At 40.4% G+C, this 25,733-nt stretch overlaps 1 protein-coding gene across 1 annotated transcript in view; it reads right to left on the bottom strand.

Annotated features, from left to right (window-relative positions):
- srrm4 (serine/arginine repetitive matrix 4) overlaps window positions 1-25,483 on the bottom strand; it is a 74,895-nt gene extending 49,412 nt beyond the window's left edge. The window contains exon 1 of the mRNA XM_022208446.2: window positions 24,643-25,483. Coding sequence (XP_022064138.2) covers window positions 24,643-24,845 — 203 coding nt within the window. The 5' untranslated portion in view covers window positions 24,846-25,483. The remainder of the gene's footprint in view (window positions 1-24,642) is intronic.
- Between the last annotated feature and the right edge of the window lie 250 nt (window positions 25,484-25,733).

Below are 25,733 nucleotides of genomic sequence, written 5' to 3'. Positions count from 1 at the left end.
ATAGATAGCATTTTATATATCCATAGTTTTTGAGATGGTGGAGCAGAAGGCCCCTGATGATGAGGGATGAAATTACCCTTTAGGTAACGAAAGCTTTGGTTAAAGTTAGGAAAACATCTCCGTTTTAGTATAATGGTTTTAAAGTGAACATTAGATTTCATGCATTGACACTGAAAAGGAAGTAAGTGTAATTTTACCAGGTTAAAGTCACTCTATGGTTATTGACTCAACCCCTAAAAAATCACTTAAGTCTATAAAAGACATTTGGAAGTTTTTTCATGACAATATTCCATTCCTTCCTAAAAATTTATTAGATGTAACTTGATACTGTTGCTTTTCTAGAAAACATGGATCTATGTGATCCCTTCCAAACACCTGTAAAACTGCTCAATAAGTTACAATGTTGAAGTAATTCAGTCACGTTTGACCAGGAACCAAAATTGGTTCCTTATGGTTTGTTACACTTGAAACTCTGGAGATCTGAATCCCTGTTTTTGAAGTAAAAATGGTCAGCCATGTGCATTGATCGGTTATTTTTTGCTCATAATATGTCTTCCAGCATATAAAAAACACCATATTAAACATGTCAACATTGTCAAAAATTTGAATTTTCACATGCAGAAGTCTTCAATTTTGCTAAATTACTGGTATCAGGGGACCTTTAGATTAATCTAAATACAGACAGATGCTTCAACTGTGAAAATGATGGAAAGATTAGAAATTATTGCAAAACTTTCTCACATCTCCAGGCAATTTTGGACCTGTGAGAATGAGGGAATGGGGCTTTAGGCCAGGATTAGAGCTGATAACACAGGCGGTCATCCACAGTGATGACCTGAGGACTAAGACGGTGAGTTGCTAAATGGATATTTAAACTTGACTCCTCCGATCTGACATCCCCTAACCTTGGCGGCTGTCAATCAGTCTGTCAATCAGGCTGGAGGACTGTCCGCCCGCCTCGGAGTTTATGAGAAAAGATAGGGTGTCTGTGAGATTATTCGTCCTTTCCAATACAGTATAAGCCCCTAATCTTCTGCCTCTCTCGCTCGGTTCTCAGCAGGATGAGGTGTCGTTAAGGCCGGTGACAGATGGGGAGAGGGATGGTGGAGGACTTTTGCTGGAAAAGGAGTAAATATGTCAATCACTTCAAGCGCTAAAGGGGCCTTCTTGAAGAGAAGGAGTGAAAAGTCAACAAGCCAACTGCCTCTTTCTGCTCTCCAGTCAACATCCAAAGCATTCTAAAGCATTCCCGCTCCACCACTACACAACACGTCTCCTGGTGTAATTATTGCACAGAATGAGTTTAAATAAAATGTGTTCCTTATCAACACAAGCGCAGTGGTTTTGATTCATTTGCACCGCCTGTATCTCAAAAGCACAGCGTTTCAAAAGCATTTTTCATCAGGCTGAATAACGAGGCGAATGTGCAGGAAATCAAGGACTCAGATAAGTGGATTAAAAATAGACTCCATTCTGCTCTTTGACTTTGACATTGATATCTCAGTACATTAGGTTCGCCCTTTGGCCATCATGAGAAGGTTTATGCCACCAGTCAGGATCTATTTGTTTACGCAAATCATCCCTTCATAGGCCACCTCGGCTGAATACATCAAACAGAATGAAGTTGTCCTGGAGTCAAATTGCAGCTGGCAGCTTAAAGTCCATCACATGATGTAATGTACTGCAGCAGCACCCAAAAATACACGGTGTAGTTTAGTGTGGAAGTCCATTAAATCAGGCAGATGTCCTGTAGCTCCAGTCGTGATTCAGGTTTTTCCGTTTTTTACCTTTCTTAGCCAAATGCTCCCTCGGTGCAAAGCAGGAAAAGGGAAAATCCAAAAAAGCCAAACTTTCAGCACAGTCTTAATAATTTAGCAGTCTTCTTCCACAGAACTAGGAACCCATTTAGACGAGGACAAAAGGCACTCATGCATCGCCCCGGTCGGATCAAAGGCAAATCATTAATTCCGAGGCCTCTCGTAGTCAGATCTGGTGTTTTATTGTGACTAGATTTCCTTAAACTGTCTTCAGAGTCAAAGAGAGTGCTGAGACAAAGCAATTCTCTTTCTCCGACAAGGGCACTGCTGAGCCCAAGTTTAAATTGAATGCCCCAAAATAACAGTTTAATTATGTGGCTATCGCAGAGGCTTTCATGTTTTTCAAATGAATCAGGCTGAGTGTGATAACCGATTCTTTCATCGATGCGAAACTGGAAAAAATGTCTCCCGCTTCTATCAAAAGTGATAGGAAGCCGCAGAAATTAGCTCATATGCCAGAGACATTAATTATATTTCTCATAATTAGGTAGAATATCCTCAGATCACCCTGATCCCTGTCAGATAAATTTAATTAGTGGACACGCAGGGTCCATATCTTTGTAAGGCTGCTCCTCTGAGGATGGTAGCTGTCTTCGTTTTTAATGGTTTGCTGTCAAGGTGTGGTCAAAGACAAATTTCTACCGCAGGAAGCAATCAAGCTGTCGTATTGTAGATTTTAACTCACTGTTGCAGTGGCTGGTTCTTTTTAAATGCACATTTCCCTACAATCAAAATGGATCAACAGCTGCAATTCAGAGGCAGATATGACTTCAAAAAATAAAATAACTCAAATATTTTAATTTTCAGATAATCACGGCACTCCAACACCGCCCCGGTGACTTACATTTGAACTATGCTTGTCGGAGCAAATCTGTCATCAAGTCAGTGAGCTTATGATTCATTTCATTGAGGCTGTCTATGGCTAATGAGAAACTGGCACCGAATGTATAACAAATCACCTCACCATGAAGGCTGCAGAGTAAATCAAAACAATAACTCAAAATCTTAAAGAGCCAATAGTATGCATGTTACAGGATTATAACTTTTTTTTTTGGTCTGCCAGATTGTGTTTGCAGACTTTAATGTTTTAAAATGGCATTACTGTTTCCTCATACTGCACACTGCTGCAGCACCTTTGTCTTAAAAGCTAAGTTTTAACTCCTGTCTCCTTAAGATCTCCCTCTCAGAAAGCCGAGGCAGGCCCCATGAAAACAAAGCAACACTGGTTACGTATCATCAACCCAGATCTATGAGAGATCTTAGCCCAAGCAGAAGTGGCTCCAGCAAGAATTTGTTGTGAGATGTTGTACAAATGTTACATGCTGATGTAGATAAGTAACGGAAGAACCGCTTAAACATCAAATAAGCCACTTTTTGTGATTCCATCCTCCTCTCCTTTCTCTTTATGTGGCTCTTTCAAACTGGAAGCCCTTCCTTCAATGTCACAAGTGAGAAAATACATTTCACTCAAAACCAAAATCACATTGGTTTCACAATATAAAAGAGAATGCAATTTATTTGTATAGGAATATCCTTTTGTAAACTCAAAGTGCCGTTAAATGAAAGGTCAGGGGGATCATAAAGTCATGAGGATTCACTGTGTGGAAGCCAAAAATGAGCAAATTTCAGAGCAATTTATTCATATATCATGGCAGCCTTGAGTTTGCAATGACTCCGATAACTTTCAATTTTTCTATGATGAAATCACTGAAACCCATACGTCTTTGTCACAATCATGCAGTTGCATAAGATGTTATTAAGCTCTACTGAAAATATGACTAAATCTGCTTGAATCATCAGTTTTGGTGATATATAAAGTTGTGCCAATCAAATTTTCTTAGTGGCATGCCCTTTTACCTCCTCGTGAGTAAATTTAATTGACTACAGCTGGTGACTCCTCTGAGTCAATTTAAATATGATACTTTTCATACACTCAGTTGTGTCTGAGGAGCTTGGTACGGATATGAAAAAGCAAATCATTAACTTGAACAAATCAGGAAAGTAACTTGGAACCATTTCAAAGATGCTTTTATCCCAAAAGCAGCTGTGCAAAACTGTTGTTAAGTATAAATGGTGATGAAAGCAGGTAAAAAGTGATGAATCCTCCAGACATTATTTCCATCTCCGAAATCAAACCTCCACAGAGTCATCTTTATCTTACCACTAAACAATTTTGACTAACAAATATGACAGCATAGAGCAATAATAAAATTGGCTGAGAGAGACCGTATAATATCTTTTAATTATTACTCTAGCATTGTGAAACCCTCAGAATATACCAACAAACTCCGACCAAACAAACTGGTCAGTAAACGAATGAATCAGCAATACATTTGCTGAGCTGCGGCTGCAAAGTAATTTCTGCTCTCATGGCATCCACATTCAACATATGTCTAATGACTGAGCAGTTAACAAGGCTATTACTAAACTTAATTAAGGAAAGAAATGAGCCATTTCCAGAAACTTGAGCAACAGAAACACCAGTCTTGCGGTGCCTGGGCAGTATGCTGATGCTATGCAAAAATAATAACTTTCCCAAATGGTTTTCCGTAGTCTGCAAATATAAAATTGCAGCGTGCACTTATCCTTTTGCTGAAGTCATTATAACTGGACAGATCATCCACTTGACAAGGGAATGACACAGATAAACAAAGATGTTGTTGTCATGGGGGGGATATAATGGGGTTGGTCGACTATCAAACCGTCTAAAATAGGTGAACCCAGTTTGCAAAAAGGATCCTTTCATCTATCTCGTATCTGTGCGATTTGGCCTGACAGAACAGGAGATTTCTACTCCACTTCCCAGCATGTCTCTCTTACTCGGAGAACAGCGACAAACCTGTCAGCTCCATTTGTCCTAATCAGGTCTCAGTAGGATGTGCCAGCTACTGGAACGTCAGTGGGAATAACACTCACGCTGGGAAGTAGCACACTGGGAAGATGAGTTTTTTTGAACAACAAGTCTCGACACATCTCTCCGCTCCGTCACTCTTCGACCTTGATATTGACCTTGACACAGCCGCGTTTTCCACCAGCCAGAATCAGCTTGTTGCTTTGACATTTTCTGATCTATATTTGTCCAATGTGGCATTAGGGAGCGTGTGCCTCTGAAATTTGACTTAAAGCTCCATAAGGCAGCTTCATACATTGCTGAGTCAGAACTGTGATGAGAGCGAAGAGCTGAAATGTATACTTTCAAATCAAGAAATCTTGCAACGTGTCAAAATCAAAGGGCATCTTTGAATTTTGGGGCTTTTTAGGCTCACTGCTGTGAAATGTCTGCAGCATCAATTCATTCTTTCAACGTGGATGGGAAAGTTTATGTGCACCACAACAAATCGGGTAAATTTAACAAGTTTCTTAAAGTCCAATTTAATTATTTAGTCGAACAGATCAGCTACTCGGACAGATTTCTTTTTGTTCTAAAATCATTCTGAGAAAATTCTGCAAAGTTTTGGCAATGTTTCAGTGACAAGTTTTTTTCAGTCCACAAAGTGCTCTTTTTGAAAGCAGGGAAAAGTTCTCTAAAGACATTTTAAAATTGGATCTTGCATTGAGAATGTTCCTCCTTTGTTTTCATGTAACATTGTGAGAATATTTTAAGGGAAAATATTGAATAATCTGCATCAATCTTTCCCAAAACCCCCAAACGTTCTACCTTTGTTACAATGTCGCATTACAGGAACATTTTCTAACAAAACATTCTGTCATCTGAGGCTTTAATAACACCATTTAAACCTTTTTTGAATGTTGGTTTAAAAAAAAATTCCTTTCTTTGTAATGTAACATTGTATTAATGTTTTATCAAAGAATGTTCCACAAGGGTTACCTTATATAATCCCCCCAAAAAACTTCCTCAGAATATTGCAAGTAATTACATTTGTTAATATATTACATTATGGGAACAGTTTATGCAAAAAAATATATATAATCAAAGGCCTCAAAAAAATAATTGTAACCTTTTTTGAGTGTTGATTTGAGAACGTTACCTTGTTGTTATCATGTAACATTGTGGAAATGTCTTATGGAAGAATGTTCTATCATGTGTTAACTCAACAACATCCCCAAAACATTCTCAGAAAATTGGAGGTAACTACATTTGTTAACATGTCACATTACAGGAACATTTTTGAACAAAACATTACATCATCTGAGGCCTCAAGAACATCTTGAAAACCTTTTTTGAACACTGGTTTAAGAACGTTCCTTGACAATCTAAGAAGATCCTCTGAAGTTCCAATTAAAACATTCTGTTTCGTTAAGTTTTTACCCCATAGGAACATTATTTGAAATGAGAAATATCCTTAGAAGGCTCTTTAAAGGATATTTCTTTTAAAACATTATGAGAACTTGTGGGTAATTTAACCTAGGAGCAGACCCTGCTTGCTGGTCAGGACAAATTGGTGAACTACCGTAGCTGGAGAGCTAATGACTAACGCATTAGCAAGTTAGGAACATGCTAGTGGTAGACAGTTCAATAGCTCTCCTAACTACTTTCTCTGTGTACTGATATTTTGTTCTCAGGGTTCTAATTTAATTTTAGAGAGAGTTATTGAAGAAGATGGAAATTGCTCCCTGAGCTTGCCCAGCTTGCTAACTTTAAGTTAGCTCGCTGTCAGTTAGCAAGCTAATTAGCTCGACTCCTACCTCATTACTGTCTTAAAGCAACTTCCCCTTTGTGGTGCAGTTTGTAGTCTGACAGAGGAAGTTAAGGGGAAAAACGGATGGTGCAACACAGTTAATAAGCCACGATAGCTTTCACTTTTTTGGGGCCTCTGTGGCTCTGCTCTGTCAAGACGGTTTACTAATAGTTAACTACGTGTGTCAAAATTCAAGAAGCTGACATTATCTTCCTGATATGATTTTCATCTCAGTCCATCACACTCTTTTTTTAATCCTGATGTTGTTCACATTCCATTCTTATTTCAAAAACAAGGCCCTGTTTTTCATGTTGACTATTGCAGAGTTTTATCGATCATCATTCTACATGCAGTTATTTTGCAAAAGAAGCAAACATACAATGATGAGGGAAGAACATTGATTATCAAACCTTACTTCCTGGCATTCGTGTGGGTGTTACTTAAGTGCCATCTATCTAAACATTGTTCCAGACGAAGCATCTTCCTCCAATAGATACAACATGCCCCTACAGCAGCAAAAAAAACAAAACAAAAACAAAAAACAAAAAAAAAACAAAACTGTGCTGGAACAGCTCAAGGAACAAACCCAGAGCTCAAAGCACTGATGATCACTAAAAACTCTTTGAAACTTGTTTTCTTTTCTGCCTGTTTACTATTGAATAGCATTCATGGCAACAGGCCTGATCCACAGAGACCCTGCTGTGTAATTTTTAGGACAAAGAAACAGTGGATCTGCAAAATTACCCAAAGTCATTATGAATAATTCCATCCTGACCTGAGAAAGTGGCCAGCTGGGTAAAGACAATTTTATATAACAGAAGCAGAACTGTGCTTTTAAAGTAATATGTCAGCAGAAAACTTAGACTCACTATGTTGATCATAAAAATCAGAATTGAGAGTTACAATGATTCCAAAATAATGTGTGTTTAAGGCTGTTTTTGTTTTATTTTGGTAAAAGTGGGCCAGAATTTGTCACAATTACAATTTAGAAAAGTTAGACTGAATTAACCATGAAGTCACGCTTATATAATTAAACCGAGATAATGGTGGAAAACCCACTAAAACAAACAAACACAGGAACGCACACCTGAAATCAAGACTCCAATGGGCGGATATCAATCAGAGTATAAAGTTTGTGAATTTTCAACTCAGTGTTCATGAACCAGCCTTTGTTTGCTGTATTTTGCTGAAGTTACAATTTATTTAAGATTTGCAGTTGACCAACATCTGCCCAACTTCCTGAGTTTGATCACAGAAAATACCTTTACTTGTTAAAGAGATCCTATTTTAGAGGCACAGGAACGTACACAAAATTTTATCCTGTTGCTGACCAGGCATATAAGATTTTCTGAAACTACAAAACCCTGCCTGAACCAGGATCAGTCACACACCTCCCCTTTGTGACGGCGCTACTCTGTGACGGCTGCTTCACCGTCTGTGACACTCGACGTTTTTCCATCACATTAAAAATCTCTCCTCTTGCAGCTATAACTGCACTAATGACGAGTTGTTACAGTATATGCTGGGTTCAAATTGGGAGACACAGGTATTGATCAACAACCCTGTCATGTCCTCTCATACAATACAGACATTTTGCTGATAAAATGCAGTCAAAGTGATATTTTTTTTTAAAAAGCCTGTAAAAAATGAGTTCTGGCCGGTGGGCACATTTTATGCTCATAGAATAACAGTAAAAAACAAGGCGAAATGGATTCATTATTTATGAATGAATATTAAAAACAGGAATAATAACGTAGTTTGGCTAAAGTGTTGCAGCTACTTCAGTGGAATGAAGAATCAGAGGTTTAATGCCATAAATTCTTAATGCAGACATTTTGTGGCTGTTTGAAAACTCCCATTGATTGAAAAGGACAAAAGCAGACAAAAACAAACATTTCAGCTCAACAAAGCCGCTACTGTCTGACGCAATTCCACCAGAAAGTTTCTACAAAGTAACAAAAACGCAAAACATACCCGTCTTTCACCTCATGCGAACCTCAGAGGTGTCAGTTTTTAGAATCGCTTCTCATTGTGTGACATTTCATGTCAAGAAGCGACAGCAGAGGTGAGATCGAGGCGGTGGCATAGAAGCAACGTGGCGGGCCAATTAATTCCTGCACCACCATCTCCGATTGCATTCGTGACATCAACACCGCCACAGTTTGTGCCCTTCGCCCTGCATCAGTTATGCAAATGGTGGCAATTTCACATGAATGGCAGATCGTCGTCCTGGAATGAGGATGGGCAAGGAGCGAAAATGAAAAATGAAGGAGGAGACCGAGACATGGGAGCCACTCAGCCTTGAAATGATTTAATTTAAGTGATGAGGAGTTGACTTTGATAAGTTTGCATTTTAATAATGAATACTATGACCGCTTCAGGGGTCCAGTTACAAAGTATAGCACACTTGGCAAAAAAGGAGACCAACAAGGCAAACTTTCTGTCACAGTAAGACAAAACTAAAGCAGAAACTTGTTCCGTGTGTCTGTATGAGTCTGTGTGTGGACCTGCAGTAAATAAGATGCTCTGAGGAGTTTTTTTTTTTAAACTCCGGAGTTATATTTGCTGCCAGGGGAAAAAGGGGATTCAGCCTATTATGTGGGATTTTTCAGATTTTCCAATATGCCAACTCTGGGGTGTGCATGCATATTTAATGAGGCCTTTGCCTCGGCGCAATTTTAGAGGGAGAAAGATTTCAGCCTGCTGTCATTATGAGTGATTGTGCTACCTAATGGCACATTCCAGTTGGATGTGGCAATAACTATCTGTCTACCCCCTAAAGCATCACTGATCTTATTATGATTATGACTTCTTCAGCTCCTGTATATATTCAAAACCCGTCACATTATATCATTGACAGTGAGGTTCTTGAAGTCAGATTATTACTTTCTGTATCGATCAATCTGCCGATTATTCTCTGATTGCTGGTTTTGTCTATAAAATGCCAATAAATAATTGAAAGATGTTTGCTATAAGTTCCCACAGACCATGATGACATATTTAAATTCAGATTTTTGTTTGAGCAGTGCACCCAAATATCCCGTTGACTCACATTCTTATCTCCGAGAGGTCACAATCAGCAAATATTTAATTTCATTTTTGCTTAAAAGTGACTGAAAACACTTACTCAGGATCAAAATAGTTGTCAGGTAAATTTCTGTTGATCAACAGCTCAGTTTGGTGTTGATTACAGAAAAGTGCGCGTCCATTTAGTGTTGTGTAGGTTCTTCTTTGAGTAGAAACATAACTTTAGGTCTGTTTTTCTCATCCTTCAGTGGGATGACACTTTTTTTGACAGTTAGCAGAGGAGCTACATGCCAGTAACAAGTGAACAAGCACATCAATTCAAAAGGAATGAACACAATCAACTTTGAAACTAACTGACCGATATGTCCAACAACGCATCAAAACACCAAGTCGTATTCCTTCTGTGTGAAGACCTGCTTGGGAATTGAAGTCTTTCTGATTTCTGTTTAAGATTGTAAACTAAAATGTCACATATAGCTTGGAGACTCATTGGGACCACATGATAAGATCCATCCATCCATTATCTATACACCCCTTAATCCTCATTAGGGTGGCGGTTGTTGATGAATACACTGGATCTACTCTACCATTTCCCCATCCAGACTCAATGCTTCTGCTGAAGTTTTTTTCTTAGTGAAAGATATCATTATCACTACAGCAAGTTGTTGCACCACTGTCTCCAGTTTGTTTCCATCAGTTTCATGTGAGGTGAGCGCATCGCTCCATAACTGCTCCCTCTGGCAGGATAACCTTAAAAACAAGGTGGTCTCCATGACAGCCGAGCACCAGCTATGGTGGCTCTGCTGCCATCAGTGGGTGAAAGAGGAACACACTGGAAACCACTTTGTAGTGACAAGGTGTTATATAAGTACAGACTATCTAACACTAAGTTTGATACTAGCATGAATTTTGATTATGACGCTAATGCTTGGAGCAGCAGACACTGTTGAAAAGCAATGCTAAATATTCTAGCCACTGAAGCTAATCTCAGCTACAGATGTTAAAAGCGTTAGTTAAAATCTCAACTTCAGTTCTCTCTGTAGAATACGCCACATATCCTCAACTGTTTTCTCATCCAGATGAATCATTTAAGCTTCTGATTTTTTTTGTTTTTTCTCAATGCAACGGATTATTAATGCTACAGCGAGTTGTTGCACCACAGTCTCCAGTTCGTTTACATCAGTTTCAATGTGAGGTGGTGCACTGCTCCATAACTGCTCCTCTGGCAGGATAACCTCAAAAACATGCTGTAGTATGTGGTTATTTTAAAATCTTGTAGTATGACCATGTCTGACTTCAGAGAGAAGAATATATGTAAGATTTCTTCCTATATTTGTGATGCAACCGGATTTAAAACGCTGTTACCTCAGCTGATCATACACTTCTTGAGCTGGACTGGACTGTAGTCACTCGTATGAGTTTTAGGCCGCCATAAAAGTAGAAAAATATCCAAAGTCAAACCTTTAATTCAAGCAAAGAGAAAAGTTAGAGGTCAAATCTGTGTTTTTATGCATCTCCTGTTATCATAAACTACATTTGGCAATAATTTTTTTGCATGTATTACAATAGGAATGAAAAGTTTGGGTTCACTTGCAATTTCCATGCTTTTGTTTCTCCTCTTTGCTGCAGGCAGAAATGATTAGCAGTTCAAGTTGAAAGTTGGCTCATAGCTTTTTTTTTCATGCGGACATCTCTGGTTTGTGAAGATCTAATAGGGCGTAATGAGCGAGCCGTCCCTCTCTCAGTGCCACACTCACTGCTAATGAATCGCTCAGAGGAATAGGTCATCTCGTACTGTCGGTAAGATTTACTACTGTCCGTTTCATGTAGAGTCAGTAGAGGACAAAGGAGTGTTTCACCTTCTCTCTCATCGTCTATTATGAGTTTATTCAATGCTGGACATTATGTGCCTACGTATAATTCAATTCCCTTTGGCCAAGGCTCAAGAAAGGATTTCTATTCATGGGCTGGAATGTGACATTCAGTAAAATATAATAACCTTGGCTGCCCCAGTGTCCTGAAATGGGCAATCTCAAAATGTCACTCACTCTTATTTCTTTATTTCCTTCCTTCTTTCATCCTCTCCTGTGTTCTTCCTTCCTTCTTTCTTTCTCTCTCAACAGTTATTAAAGCCGATGCTCTGCTCTGCTATTATATTGATTTCCATCTCACCTCTTTATTGAAAATAACCGTTTCTCCTTTTCATTTTTCATTTCACGTCAACCCCATCTTTCTCTGTTTTCACCCTCTCACAAAAAAGCAGATGTCGATTCCGTGAAGCCGCTACATTCCTGGACGTCCGCGGAAATTTTCACGTAACACTGGATCTATTTCTGCACGAGGCAAAATATAGGAAACTAAAGCCAAGTCGGAGCCTCTTCTTTCTTATCCAGTTCAGCTAGCTCTGACCTTGTCGTGTGCTGGTTCTTCAATGTCAAAAAGAATATTTTCCTTCAGAGCCTTTGAACGAGGTGAAGCAACACAGCAGCTCCAAGGAACAAAAGCTCAGAACCCACTGAAGTATTCGAGGCAACATCTGTCCGTGTGTGTTACAACGTAAAAAAAAGCCAAGTGGTCGGAACAATCTCGGGCCAGAGCTCATAAAGACAAGAAACCTCGAATGAGATTTGAAAGACTTGAGAAGTTTTTGACAGTTTCTGTGAAACACACAAGCACTCAGAGTCTGTACCAACCAAAGCACAGAGAAAACATTTCAGTTTTTAGACACGAAATTGGGATTTTTACATTTGAGAGATTTTTACGCATTGATTATGATTCCTCTGCTTAATGTCTCCATCTGTTATATTCATTCTTGCGGAGTCTGCACTCTGCAAACTGACAAAATGACAAGCACACACACTCACACACACACACACACCTCGTGAACAAGCAACACAATTTACTATGTTAATGGACTTAAATGCCATGAGTCTTTTTAAATGTCAGTGCACTCGATTTTAACATAAAGTAAGTGCAGCAGGTGCAGAGCTGATCCATATTACTTTGGCTTGGCTTGGATTTGTGTTCACAAATATTTAAAAATCCTAATGAACAAGACAGCCGCTTTCAAACAGGGCTAAAGGTTCGCTTCCTGTTATTATTATCGAATTAAACCGATTCAAGCATAAAAAAATGAAGAAAAAAACTCAGCCTCAACCAAAATCAGTTTTCCTTTTCTGCCACTGAAGCAGAAAATTTCTCTTAACAGCACGACAGATTACATGTTTCACTGATGCCGATTGAACGGCCAGATTTTGGCGTATAGCTGTAACAGGATATCTTTTGTTTTTTTGTTGTCATATTGTCATCTTCAGTGGTCACAGTGGGAAAGAAGATTTTGGTACAATTTAGAAGCACTGATGTTTTGAATATGTAACTGTTGTGTGTGTTCTGCTGCATCTTAAGAGGAAATAGTCAACTGAATATAAACTCTGCGGCACATTTGCTTCCAATATTAAAGATTTATATGCAAAATCTAAGATGATCCTATAAAATCTAATGCAAATTAAATGTTTAAATTGTTGACATGCAGACAAAAGCGTGTTCAGACTCTTTGCCACTTGAGAAAATTCCGTTTTTGTACCTTTTTAACATGTGCATTTGATGTTTTTTGTATATAATAGAAGACACATGATGAGTGAAATAAGCAGAAAATGCAGTGTACTGATAAAAGAAACAGATTCAAACTTGCAGGATTTGCAAGTTAGCAAATCTAAAGAGCCAATCTTGTTTATTTAGGACTTTATGCATCATTATTCTTTAAAAAATCGTTTTTGTTCAAACATGTATGACTGAATTCTTACATGATAAATATGCAGTCAAAAGCACAATTGAGAATTGCCAAAAACTCCAATATAAAATCTGTAAAATCAAAGTATTTTTGTGCATTCTGTAACATTTTACTGTAAGGGTCAGGATTAGAAACTGTTCTTTACAAAGAACAGATGCACTTTTATCACATGTGTTTTCTTCTAAAATGGAATTTTATTTTGTACTCTCAATGGAGAACTTATAAGTTGTGAATAACAACTTTACAAATTACACAAAAAACTCCTCAGGACACGATTAGTAAATATTATGCAATATAGATTAAAAGGGCCTATAATGCACACACACTGTGTAAATGCATACATAAATTAAAGAGTGCACTATCAGCTCTATTAAGAACAAAGATAGAGGTAAATAAATATTTGATTAGAAAAGCATCCCTGAGGGGGAGTCTGACACTAGTAAGACCTGCGCATTAGCACAGGAATAAAAGATCCACCTACACAGATTATATAATTAGATGATGTTACAATCATGTTTTAGTTGGAATGTTCCTGGATATGAACCAGAATAAGATGCACAACCTGGATATTAATGGAGTAAAGTGGAATTAATTTCACATTGCATAAATCTGGCACCTGTCAGACCATCAGGACACTCGACCTTCAGATTTGCAGCCGAGTTGTTTTCACGGAAACTGGGAAATGATTTCTCGTCTGAATACAATATTCCTCATGAAAATGTGCCACTTGTGATATGAAACTATGCAGTAGCCGGCGGCCACATGGAAGCAGGCAGCATTTCCCCCCCCCATCGAGGTGGACCACATTTGGAGGAACTGTAATCCCCGAGGGAAAATTACACAGCAGCTTTGAGCTGATGTTTGAAGGAAAGGGTTAACGCTCAGCTCTTTGCTTTCATCTTCAAAAATGCTGCTGCTGCTGTTCAGCTCCAGAGGAATTATCATGTCGAGGCCCAATCCCCCCCTCTCCCTCCCCATCACAATGTGCGTCAGTCTCCATACGTACTGTAACCGCATCTACAGTTGGACTTCATGCGTGTGCAGGTGGGCGGCCGCACATGCAAGCAGTTCTGTGCACGTGTGTTTTGCTCCTATGGGGGAGAAACATGAGGACTCCCTCTGGGGTTGTCATTATTAGAGCCATTATATTAGAATATAGCGTGTTTAAGGGTTAAGGTGACTGAGAAACCTGCCGCAAAACCAAAGATAAATACAAGCAGGTTTGAACAGGCCAGGAGGGAGACTGAATATGAAATGCTTCTTCTTGTGACACAGTTTCCATTCACTTTATAGGTCCAGTGGTGCCACATTTTATAACCAATTCTGCAGATGAAAATGTCTCGTTGAACAAATTAAAGGATGTCTGTCGGTTCTGAACATCTCACATTCATGCGTTCTTTTTTTTTTTTGTACTATTCTTGTTCTTACTTAATTTCTGTTTATGTTACAAGCAGCTCTTTATATTTTATCCATGTTGCCTGGAAGGCATGAAGAGCAAAGCAGCGAACAATGCAAACCTGCAACAATTACGCACACAGTTCATGTGCTATTCTGTTGTAGGCATGCTCCTCCTCACATTCATGCCTTCAGGGCTTCACACGCTGCACACAGTAATAATAAGATGTACGTGTGTGTGTGTGTGTGTGTGTGTGTGTGTGTGTGTGTGTGTGTGTGTGTGTGTGTGTGTGTGTGTGTGTGTGTGTGTGTTTGTGTGTCCGCTGCCCAGAAGAATTCAGAGCAGCTCCATCCCCGGATTCATAAACCCAAACAAACACACAGCCTTCTATCACATCACCAAGCTTGTGTACGAGGACAAAAGGAGAGAGATTGGCTGGATTCAAATATTAAAGCCTCTTTTGAGCTTTCCATTCACTGGGACTTGCTGCTTTCAGGCACAGACTTTCCGGCCATCGTGCTCGGGCTACATTAAACATCTATCACAAGTTTGCACACAAGTGCAGAAGATCATCTGTCAAAATCAGCGGGTTTTACCATGAAACTAATTTCTCACGGTGTTGGCCGGCACCTTTCCAAACACAGAGATGATAGTGAAATTTCGAAATGTCAAAGTGAACTTTAAAAGCCACAAATATCACCTTTTGAAGTAATTGTGGAGTCGCTGACATTCATCAATAACACCTTCAAAGTCCTCACTGATGATATATTGCAGTCATTTCGTGCTGCGGGCCTGTGATTGCCTTTTATTATTTAATGTGTTGTTCTTCTGTCAGGTTTTTTTGGGGAGGCCTGTTGATAAAGTGAACAAATTCTTTCACTGAACCTTCTACTAAATAATACCCATTTGCTGCAGGATTCTGAAGGGATCTGACTTAGTACAACAGAGGTGAAGAGATTTATGCATGTTGCAATGTCTTTGTTAGCAACAGAACTGACCGGCCGGCCTCTGCAGGTTGCCTTCACTATGGGCTACATGATAGCATCACTTAGCATTACAAGGAATTATGATTTGTTAGTTAAAGCGACAGAAAATGATGAATCCATGTAAAACAGACACTCTTTTTAAAGATCCCCTGCAGAGAAGTCAACTTTTTGATGTTAACATCTCAATATGGTGTTTTTTATATGCAGGCTGACAAATTGTGAGCGAAATACGCAGTAAATACCATGACTATTTGAGTATTTCCACCTCAGAAACAGTCTCAGAAACATGCGCTCAGACTTCTGGGATTTCATACATGAAGTGACCTAGTGACAACTTCATTTAGCAAAAATAAAAGGATATTTGATGGAAAAAACTGTTTATGATACCACTTCATGCATCAAAATGAAGGAACTGACTACACTTTTTGACTTGATTGCACTTTGACAATCCTATCAACTTGCAAGATGGGATTTTCTGTAGCATTATAGTCCTTTAGAATTGGTGTCCTGTTCAAAGTGTATGGCAGAATTATCAATATTACGCAGAATTATCAATATTACAATTTGCCATTGTCGAAGGTGTGCTCTAGGTGCAACACGCTAAGGTCAGGTGAAGAGACCTCACAGATCTGCAAATTCTGGAGGATGCAGAGTTTTATTTTAAGGAAAGAATGGATTATTTTCATGGGGAAAAAAGCTTCTAAACCTCTAACATTGATAAACAGAGATGTTTTTTCAGGGGTTTAGTGAATGACCAGAGAGAAACGTTAAGCACCAACACTTGATCTGGTTTAGTTTATAGTTTAAAGTGGCTGCTGTCATTTGACAATAACAGACATGTTTAAATATAACTTTATATTGCTGAATCATCTCACCGATTTCACTCTATTCTCTGGTTTTTCATCTGCTGTTGTTTAACTTTTCGTATCATTCAGTATTTGTCATTTATGGCCACAGTGGCTGCTGTTTAGCTTCACTTTTAATAAAACCGTCCTCCGTCCTGCTGCTCTGCAATGATCACTCACAAGAGCAGCAACAGCCACTGCAGCACATTACTTTCCCACAAAAGGTCTCCTGGAGGAGAGTTAAAGAGATCAAAATCATTGCTGCCACTTTCAAAAACATTTTGTGTTTCAGAACAGAAAACAGGACACAATTAAGATGTCCTGAGTCACTCCTCTCAGAGACAGTGCAGTAATTTGCTGTATTACTGCACCGAGTATTTTTGTTTCCTCTAACGGCACTTTTGACATTTTGGTGACTTCTGCTAAACAGAGCATCATTTTTCTGTTCTTAAAATTTGTTTTTAATTTGCTTTAGTCGCACGAGGGGTTTTGACCTTGGTGAAAGTTCTTTTTATGCCAGCTAAACGATTCAGTGGTTTTTTGGAGGGGAGCTTTTATGCATCTTTCTATTGAGGAAGCTCTTTAAAAACCTGTTGGACAAATACAATTTTAAAAAAGCCTTGATCTTCATCTATAAACAACTCCATCCTAGTTACTAAAAAGCTCATATTTTCAGCAGAGGTCTTCACCCAAACTATAATTTAGCACCTCTGTAACTGCTCTAACACAGTAAGCCTCCTGTCAAAATTCTAGATGTGTTGTTCGCTTCCAACTTTTTGAATCTCAGGTCCAATTTTTCTTTAAGTGATAAATATTGAGAAAATCAGTTTATTTCAGAACTTCAAAGACACCGAATCCATCATACGTGCTTTCATTTTCTCACAGTTAAATTACTTCCAATGGTCCTCTCACTGGCATATAACAAAAAAAAACAAAACCTGCACAGACTTCAGATGGTGCAGAACATTGCAGCTATCTACTAACAACAAGAAAGAAAAGAGAATATAGGACTTCCTTTTGAATGGCTTTGCATCACATACAATATGTCTGTATGTACGACTTTAGCAAATATCTATATGTCATTAAGTGTTTCCTAATGCACAGATAAATATGATGAGGTGTCTTGATTCAAATGGATGTCAAACATTTAGATGTGTTGCTTGCCTCCAATCTTTTGAATCTCAGGTCCAATTTTGCTTTAAGTGAGAGATATTGAGAAAATCAGTTCATTTTTAGAACTTCAAAGACACTGCGTCCATCATACCTGCTTTCACATTCACAGTTAAATTGCTTCCAGTGGTCTTCTAACTGGCATAAACCAAAAAAAAGAGAAAAAAGAAACATGCACAGACTTCAGATTGTGCAGAATCTTGCAGTTATCCATTTATAAAAAAGTAAGAAAAGAGAATATACACCGCTGTTGAAAAGATTGGTGTCACCCAGACAATTTCATATTTTCCATGAATATTCACACTTTTATTCATGTGCTAACATAACTGCACAAAGGTTTTCTAATCATCAATGAGCCTTTCAACACCATTAGCTAACACAATGCAGCATTAGAACACAGGAGTGATGGTTGCTGGAAATGTTCCTCTGTTCCTCTATGGAGATATTCCATTAAAAATCAGCCGTTTGCAGCTAGAACAGTCATTTACCACATTAACAATGTCTACACTGTATTTCTGATTCATTTAATGTGATCTTCATTGAAAAAAAAGTCTGCTTTTCTTTCAAAAATAAGGACATTTCTAAGTGACCTTAAATTTTTTAACAGTAGTGTATCCTACCCCTTTGAATGTCTTTACACTAACTACCAGATTGCACCACCCACATTATGATCATACATATGAATTTTGCTAATATTTTGGTTCCTTAAATGCTTCCCAAATGCGATGAGATCTCTTTATTCAAATGGATTAGCCTTCTGTCGAACATTTACATGTGCCGTTTGCTTCCGACCTTTTTAATCTCATCGATTTTTCAAGTCCAGTTTTGCTTTAAGCGATAAATGTTGAGAAACTCAGTTTATTTTTAGAACCGTCTATCATATGTGCCTTCATTTTGTCATAGTTACAGTGCTTTCAATAGTCTAACAGGCATAATTCACAAAGAAGTGTGCAGAGCCTTCCGATTATGCAGAATGAGGCAGCTATCTATGAACAAGAAATAAAGAATACTTAATTACTCTTTGAATGTCTTTACAATGGCTACCAGTCTTCACCACCATACAATATGCGTGTATGTATGGATTAATATCTACATTTCCTCAAACGTTTCCTAATGCACAGATAAATGCAATGAAGTCACTTGATTCAAATGGATTAGCCTTCTGTCAAACATTTAGATGTGTTGTTTGCCTCCAGTCTTTTGAATCTCAGGTCCAATTTTGCTTTGAGTGATAGACACTGAGGAAATTTGTTTATCTAAGAGCTTCAAAGACACCGTGTCCATCATACGTGCTTCACTTTCACAGTTAAATTGCTTCCAACAGTTTTCTAACTGGCATAAATCAAAAATGCACAGACTTCGGACCGAGCAGAATGAATCTACTAACAGAAAGTAAGAAAAGAGAATAAAGGACTTTCCTTTGAATGTATTCACACTGGCCACCAGTTTGCACCAGGCACAAGTCTCAAGTGTTCATTCAAAATTCAGAACTTAACTGTTTCCTAATGCACAGATAAATGCCATTAGGGTGCATGAGGTGCCGTGATTCAAATGGATTAGCCATGCATGTTAAATAACCAAACAGAAGTCCAACATTTCTGATATATTTCCTGTTCCCATTCCAGACAAAATCCATTCCACTGTAAAACGCACCAGGACAGTGCATCAAGGGTTAAACGGCAAACAGTGGTTGGATTCAAATGGATTTGGGTCTCAATATGAAGCATGAATCCATTTCAGTGATAAGTCCGATTCCTGCCTGGGGAGTTGGCATCATCTCCTGCTCTCTTGTCAGCATGCTTCAGCAGCCGCATCCTGCGCTCTCTGAGTAATATGACACAGACGCAGAGAGGCCGAGTTAACGCGCATTGAAAAGATACTGAGAGAGGCAAGGAGAGAGACACTGATGTGAGGGGAGGCAGACAAGTCGGGCAAAGATACTCGGCGATGGAGAGAGCAGAAGCGCAGACAGAGAGATGGATAACGGCAGACAAACCCCTCGTCCGTCACTAAATCATGTTTGTCATTCTCACAGAGACACGGAGGAAGAGAGAGATGCTTCGTCCCAGGGGGAGCGCCGACTGCTTCTCCTTGATGTTTCTGAGACTTCATATCCTGGATTCATTTCTTCCTACTCTCTGAGATGTGTTTTTGTTTTTTTATGCCTTGTGTTTGCTTGTATGTGTGGCTGCTGTGTGTTCCAGCGTTCTTTGGAAACAGCAGGAGCTGACGATTCAAAACCAAGGCATTTTGTTGAGCAAATTGTACAAACCAGATGCCCAGGAGGTGGACACAAAAGCATCAATAAAATGACCGAAAAATGGGAGCAGTCACACAATCAAACATGATGTAAACAAATTCACAGGTCAGTCAAATCAGTTTGGAAGGGGAAACAATGATAAATAGTAGAATTAGCACAGAGACTGTCCATTCATACTAGATAACAGAACTACCATATTTACTTCAGCTGTGTGTGTGAGTGAACTGTCAGGATGATATTAGCTTATTGTGTATATAGTAGAATAAGACAGATTATTACTAGACAAGACTCAACACCAAAAAGCACTGAAAAGTCCTGCTGAGAATCCATCTTGGTCATGACATCTGATACGTCATCTGATCTTTTTAAACCCCAGTATCAGCATTGAACAATGCAGTGCCATCCTCTAAACCACAAACTGAAAAACACAAAAAACTTGTCCAATTTTGGTTCTTTCATAGATTTATTATAGGTTTTCTCTAAATATGACAGAATCTTCCGAGTCAAACATAGAGATATAACAGTGCTAATATTTTGTTAAATGTGCTTTTTAAATCAGTAGCTTCAGGCAGACATTCACAAGCATCTGGTTGTATCTTTGACTGCTCCTTTTGACAGAAACAGTGCAGTTCAACAAAATTTGGTGGCTTTCCGACACAAACTTGTTTCTTTATCACCATCCAGAGGTTCTTGGTGTGATCAGGACTAAGTCCAGACTTAGGGAAAGCCAGTTCTAGCCTGATGTAGCTATTTGTCTGATCCCCTTTGATGTGTGTTTGGGGTCATTGTCCTGTGGGAACCCAGCTGCCTCTAATACCCAACCTTTTGATTGATGATTTTGGGTTTTCTTGAAGAATGTGGAGGTAATCCTCCTTCTTCATTGCTTCGTTTGCTTTGTGTAAATGGAATGGAACTGTCACCAAAACAGCCCCAAAGCATAATGCTGCCACCACCGTGCTTGGCAGTAGGTTTGTTCGTACGGTCAAAGGCCTTACCTTCTTTCCTCCAAACATGTTTCTGGTCGTTGTGGCAAAATGGCTCAATTTTGTTTCATCTGACAACAGATCGTTCGTCTAGAAGGCCTTTTGTTTGCCTACGTGAACAGCAGCTGCAGCTTTAGTCGAGCCTTAATGTGGAGGAAGGACTTCTTTCTTTCATAGTATTGTGATGGTGATGTGCTTGACTGTGGACACTGATAGTTGTGTTCTAGCAGCTTCTAATTCACTGCAGAGCTGCTTTTTGGTGATTCTTAGTTGACTCTTGATCATCCTGAACAACTGTCTCTCTGCAACAGGTGATATTTTGCATTTTGTTCCTGGTTGCAGCAGTGACTCAACCGTAGCATGCATTGTATACTTACAATTGTTTGCACAGATGATTTTGGGATCTGAAGCATCTTTAAAACAACTATTCTGAGTTGCTAAAGTTAACAATTTGCTTTTTCAGACATGTGCTCATATTGTAGCATTTGTGAGCAGGTCTAATGAGGTTATCAAATGGGCCCTGTTCAAATTGGCTCAGAGGAGTCACCAGCTGTAGTCAAATGTAATTACTCACAAGAGGTTATGAGATCATGCGACAAAGAAAATTTGATTACCACTAGTTTCTACATCACCAAAACAAGTAATTGAAACTGATATATGCATATTTTTGACCAGGCAGATTCATACATATTTCCAGAAGACCTACAATAAATGTATCAACGAATCAAAGTGATTGAAGAAACATGTTTCTTTGATTCCATCATAGACCATTATGAGTTATCAGAGTCACTGGTAACTCCAAACTGACATATATATGATATACATGGTCCTGAAGAGTGATTGTAAGCTTTTGTTCACGACTATATTTTCACTTTACAATGATCTGTGACAAACCAAAGCCTACATTTTCTCATTTGAGAAGCTGGAATACTGACTCAAAATAACTGTTTCAGCTGTTTTCCAACATTACAGTCAGTTTGGATGCTGCAGCCGAAGCGCATTACATTCTATTCAAGGTGTTCCTGGTATTTTGTCCAGCCGGCTGTATATTCCCAGTGGTGCTGTCAGCGTACAAGCCCTCCCAAACCCTTTCCCTCTCTTCCTCGTTAAACCAGCATCTGCTGAGGTAAGAGCCCTGAAACCCCCTACCAGTCACACACACACTTTCCCCCTCCCTTCCTCGGCACTCTCAAGCTTGCCATCTGCCACAGAGTTGGACAAGACCCCACTAACAGGGCAGCCACACACACATACACACACTCACATACACACACTCACATATACACACACAAGCTTGCACCCTCGTTTCAAACCCTCGCAATTGCTCGAAAACATCCCCAGTACAGATGCACATGAATGCACGCAAACACACACAGTCCAATTCACGCGCTACGCGACCTGAAGTTAGCCAGCCTGCATTTTTAATGAGGAGCCCCCCCATGAACAAAACAGCTTGCAGGGTCATAATGGTTTTTGAGAGAAACTCCACCCCGCTGCATAGAGCCGGTGAACTCCTCCCCTCCTCCGGCCTGAAGAGAGGGGGAGACGGGGAGGACAGAGAGGGGAGGACAAAGGGACGACAGCAAACTCTAATTACTCCTCTGTGGCCATCGGGGCCTTCTCGCATTTTTATTTCAGGAGGGAAAGGCGAAGGAGAACGGAAAAGGAAAACAAGAAGAGTCGTGCTGATTGAACATGAAACATCTCCCCGTGGCTCTCCCTGTGTTCCCTCCATCTCCTCTTGTTGTACATAATGCCCTCTCGCTTTCGCTGCAATTGTTCATCACCCCTCAGTCATCCAGAGTGAATAATAATGCTTCCTCTCGAAGAGGAGCGAGCCTGAGGCCATGAATTCTGATGGTCTAAGCATTCCCCAGTCGCACTCCGCTTCGGCTAAAAACTAACAGCGCGGCGGGATGCTCGAGCCTCCTCCTGCATCCGTATTCTGTTTGTTTGTTGTGTTTCACTCATTATTTACAATCTGTATCACCCAAAAAGTCCCGCTGTATTCCTCCCCTCCGCCTGTAAACACACACAGAAGCAGGAGGAGAGGCAAACACAGGACTGCAGGGACGCTGCTGTTGTCTGTCACAGAAAAGACCCAGGCGAATTAGCAACATTATGTCTGCTCTCTGGGGACGTTCGCTCTCGCCTGCCCCTGCCACGCTGCCATCATTGTCACTGTCACCCGAGCGGAGGGGCAAAAAAGCCCACTTGAGGAGAGCTTCCTTCCCAGGGAGGCTAAAGTTGAAGAGACAGCTGGGCCCCGCTCCACAGTCTCTGGCTATTTCCAAAAGGTTGCTCAGTTTATGGCAGCTAGCTTTTTTGCGGCTCCATTTACTTTATTTCTCATTTTTCTTCTTCCTGTGTGCCAGTTTTCCCGAATAGAGTCGAATCTATCATTTGCACCCGTCTATGGGTGACTGACACCCAAATTGAAGCCGCAATTATTTGGCGAGATTGCAGAGCACAATGGAACGAAGGCATATTTGCTCATATTCCTGCGATAAAAGTCTCTTTTTTTGGTCATATCCTACAAGCTAATAAAATTCTTTATAACCAGGCCATGTGCAGCATTATGATCCTGCTGTAATAGAAGCCATTAAAGACACATTATTTGGTTCACTGTGTCCCTCCACTGCCTGTGCCGATGTAAGATGAAATGGGCCATTCTAATCCTCATTAACATAGCTAATTTCACATGAGAGAAAGTTGATAGTGGGTGTCAAAACCATTCAAAGGTCACCCAAGCAAGCTGCGCTATTTAATAGGTAAGTATGCATGTTGTCTCTCTGAGTGAGTCTGTGCAAATATTATACATGTTTGAAGGTTTATTACATGCACATGTGCTGTTCCAAACAAAATGCAGGGTAACTGCTGACAGAACAGAGCCTGATGAAAGGGATAAAGCTGTCAAAGGCGGCAGATGATGGCTGATGATGCAGAAAGGAGCAAAGATGGGACCAAAACAAGGCACCAGGGGCACGTAGGAGGAGATGAAAAATAAATAAATAAATAAAAGGCATCAGACATTCATCCTTCCCCTCCGAGGCTGCGAGGGCTGCAGCTAACCTTTTGGTGGCGAGGATGAAAGTGGGGAGAACAAACACGTAACATGTTGCGCCTTTCACGGAGGCCCTGGCACAAAGCCATGTCACAAGAGGGAGGAAGGGACAAGTCTGACATTAGAGGCAGGACGATGCTGTCACATGACCTTTAAAGGGTAAATAACCGAGCATCTTCAGGCCAGCTGTGTTTGGCTGCATGTCACATGTGACTGCATAGATAAGTGAGGGAGAGATCACCACAGTGCCCGGTGATAAATCAAAAGCAAAGACACATTTGAGCTCTTAACCTCGACATGGATGTAAACTTGATGTGATGATGAGGGCATTTAGGTCAAAACAGGGCAGAAAAGTGAAATTTTGCAACCTATAGCTGCTGTTCTGGCTGTGTTTCACTACATTCAGACCAGTTTTTGATCTGTTAATTACCAAAAACATGCACTTTTTGTTGGCTCTATTTGGTACAAGACGAGCTCTTTAGGATCTAAAGCTCCTGTCTGCTAATGTCTCAGCATGATCACACAACCATGATGACTCCAGTGAATCCACACAATTGTTGAGCAACCGAATCAGCACATGCACTTGCTGACTGACTTTCTCGTCAAAACCGAAGCTGCTGGGAAGCATATACGTTTCAAATTGAGGGAAAAAGTTCAAACTCACTCAGTCACTCTCCGGCGGGCGGTGATGCTCGCCACGATGACGCTCTCTGGTCTCGGGGTGGCCACAGCCTTGAAAGTCCCCTTCCAAAACTTCTCAAAGAGCAGCTTCTCCTCCAGCTGCTGGAGGCTGCCGGTGCCGCCCTGCGATCCCGGGGACGGCGAGGGGCCACAGGGGCCGAGCTGGAGGGAACACGGCGGCTGCATCTGCGGTTCTTGGTCTCCGAAACCAAATCGCTCATGAAAGCGACACGCAGACACACAGCGGCGGTGGTCGGCTGTTGCTCGGGAACTGTCCAAGTACTGAATCAAAGTGAGCAGAGTGCAGCGGCTGGTTTTTTGTCCGCCGTCTTCCCCTCTTGTTTCTCAGCGGCGGGTCAATGTGTCAGCGCGTCTGTCCGCTCTTCACTCTTGAAGCGGCAGCGTGGGGACAAAAGCTTGACCCTCTCCAACTGCAGGCTGGGTATTGTTCTCCCAGATGAGGAGGGGTGGGATTGAGTTTCTCCCTCTACGCCTCTGCTGCTCTTCTGTCACATCTGCTGCTCTCTGGGTCTGGGGGTCGGGGAGCCGGAGCGCTCCTTTTCTTTTCCCCTTTCCCCCCCCCCTCTGTCGGCAGATTTCACACAAAAGTAGGCATTCCTTCACAATGGACGTGGAGATGTGAGAGACATAAAGTGGCTTGTCTTGCTGCAGTGTTGCCGTTTTCTGTTTCTTTCTTTTTTTTTTTTTGGTGTGGAGATGACTGCGGGTGTCGAGGCAAGTGCTGCGCCGTGTCCGAGGCTCAGGCGTGGATGTAAAGTGGAGAGAGTGAGCGCCGGAGTGAGAAAGCGAGTGAGGAGCTCAGCTGAGAGCGGCTTGTTTTGTGTCTCTCAGCCTCTGACGTCAAAATTGGGGGGTTGGACTACGAGGAAGAGGGACACCCTTCCTGTCATCTTCTCTCTCTCTTTCTCTGTGCTCTCATCTCACTCCACTATACCCTTGATTAGGTTCACTTCTCATCCTGACAGGTGCCAGCATCACCTCCTCCCTCCTCTGCATTTCCTTCATTCCATGTGTCTTTTTTTGCCCTCTTCCTTCCCTTCATGTCTACTATAA

Source organism: Acanthochromis polyacanthus, chromosome 7 (genome assembly GCF_021347895.1).
Source record: "Acanthochromis polyacanthus isolate Apoly-LR-REF ecotype Palm Island chromosome 7, KAUST_Apoly_ChrSc, whole genome shotgun sequence".
Classification (NCBI taxonomy): domain Eukaryota; kingdom Metazoa; phylum Chordata; class Actinopteri; family Pomacentridae; genus Acanthochromis; species Acanthochromis polyacanthus.
Note: the sequence above shows the minus strand (reverse complement) of the source record. Positions and strands in the feature narration are given on the sequence as shown.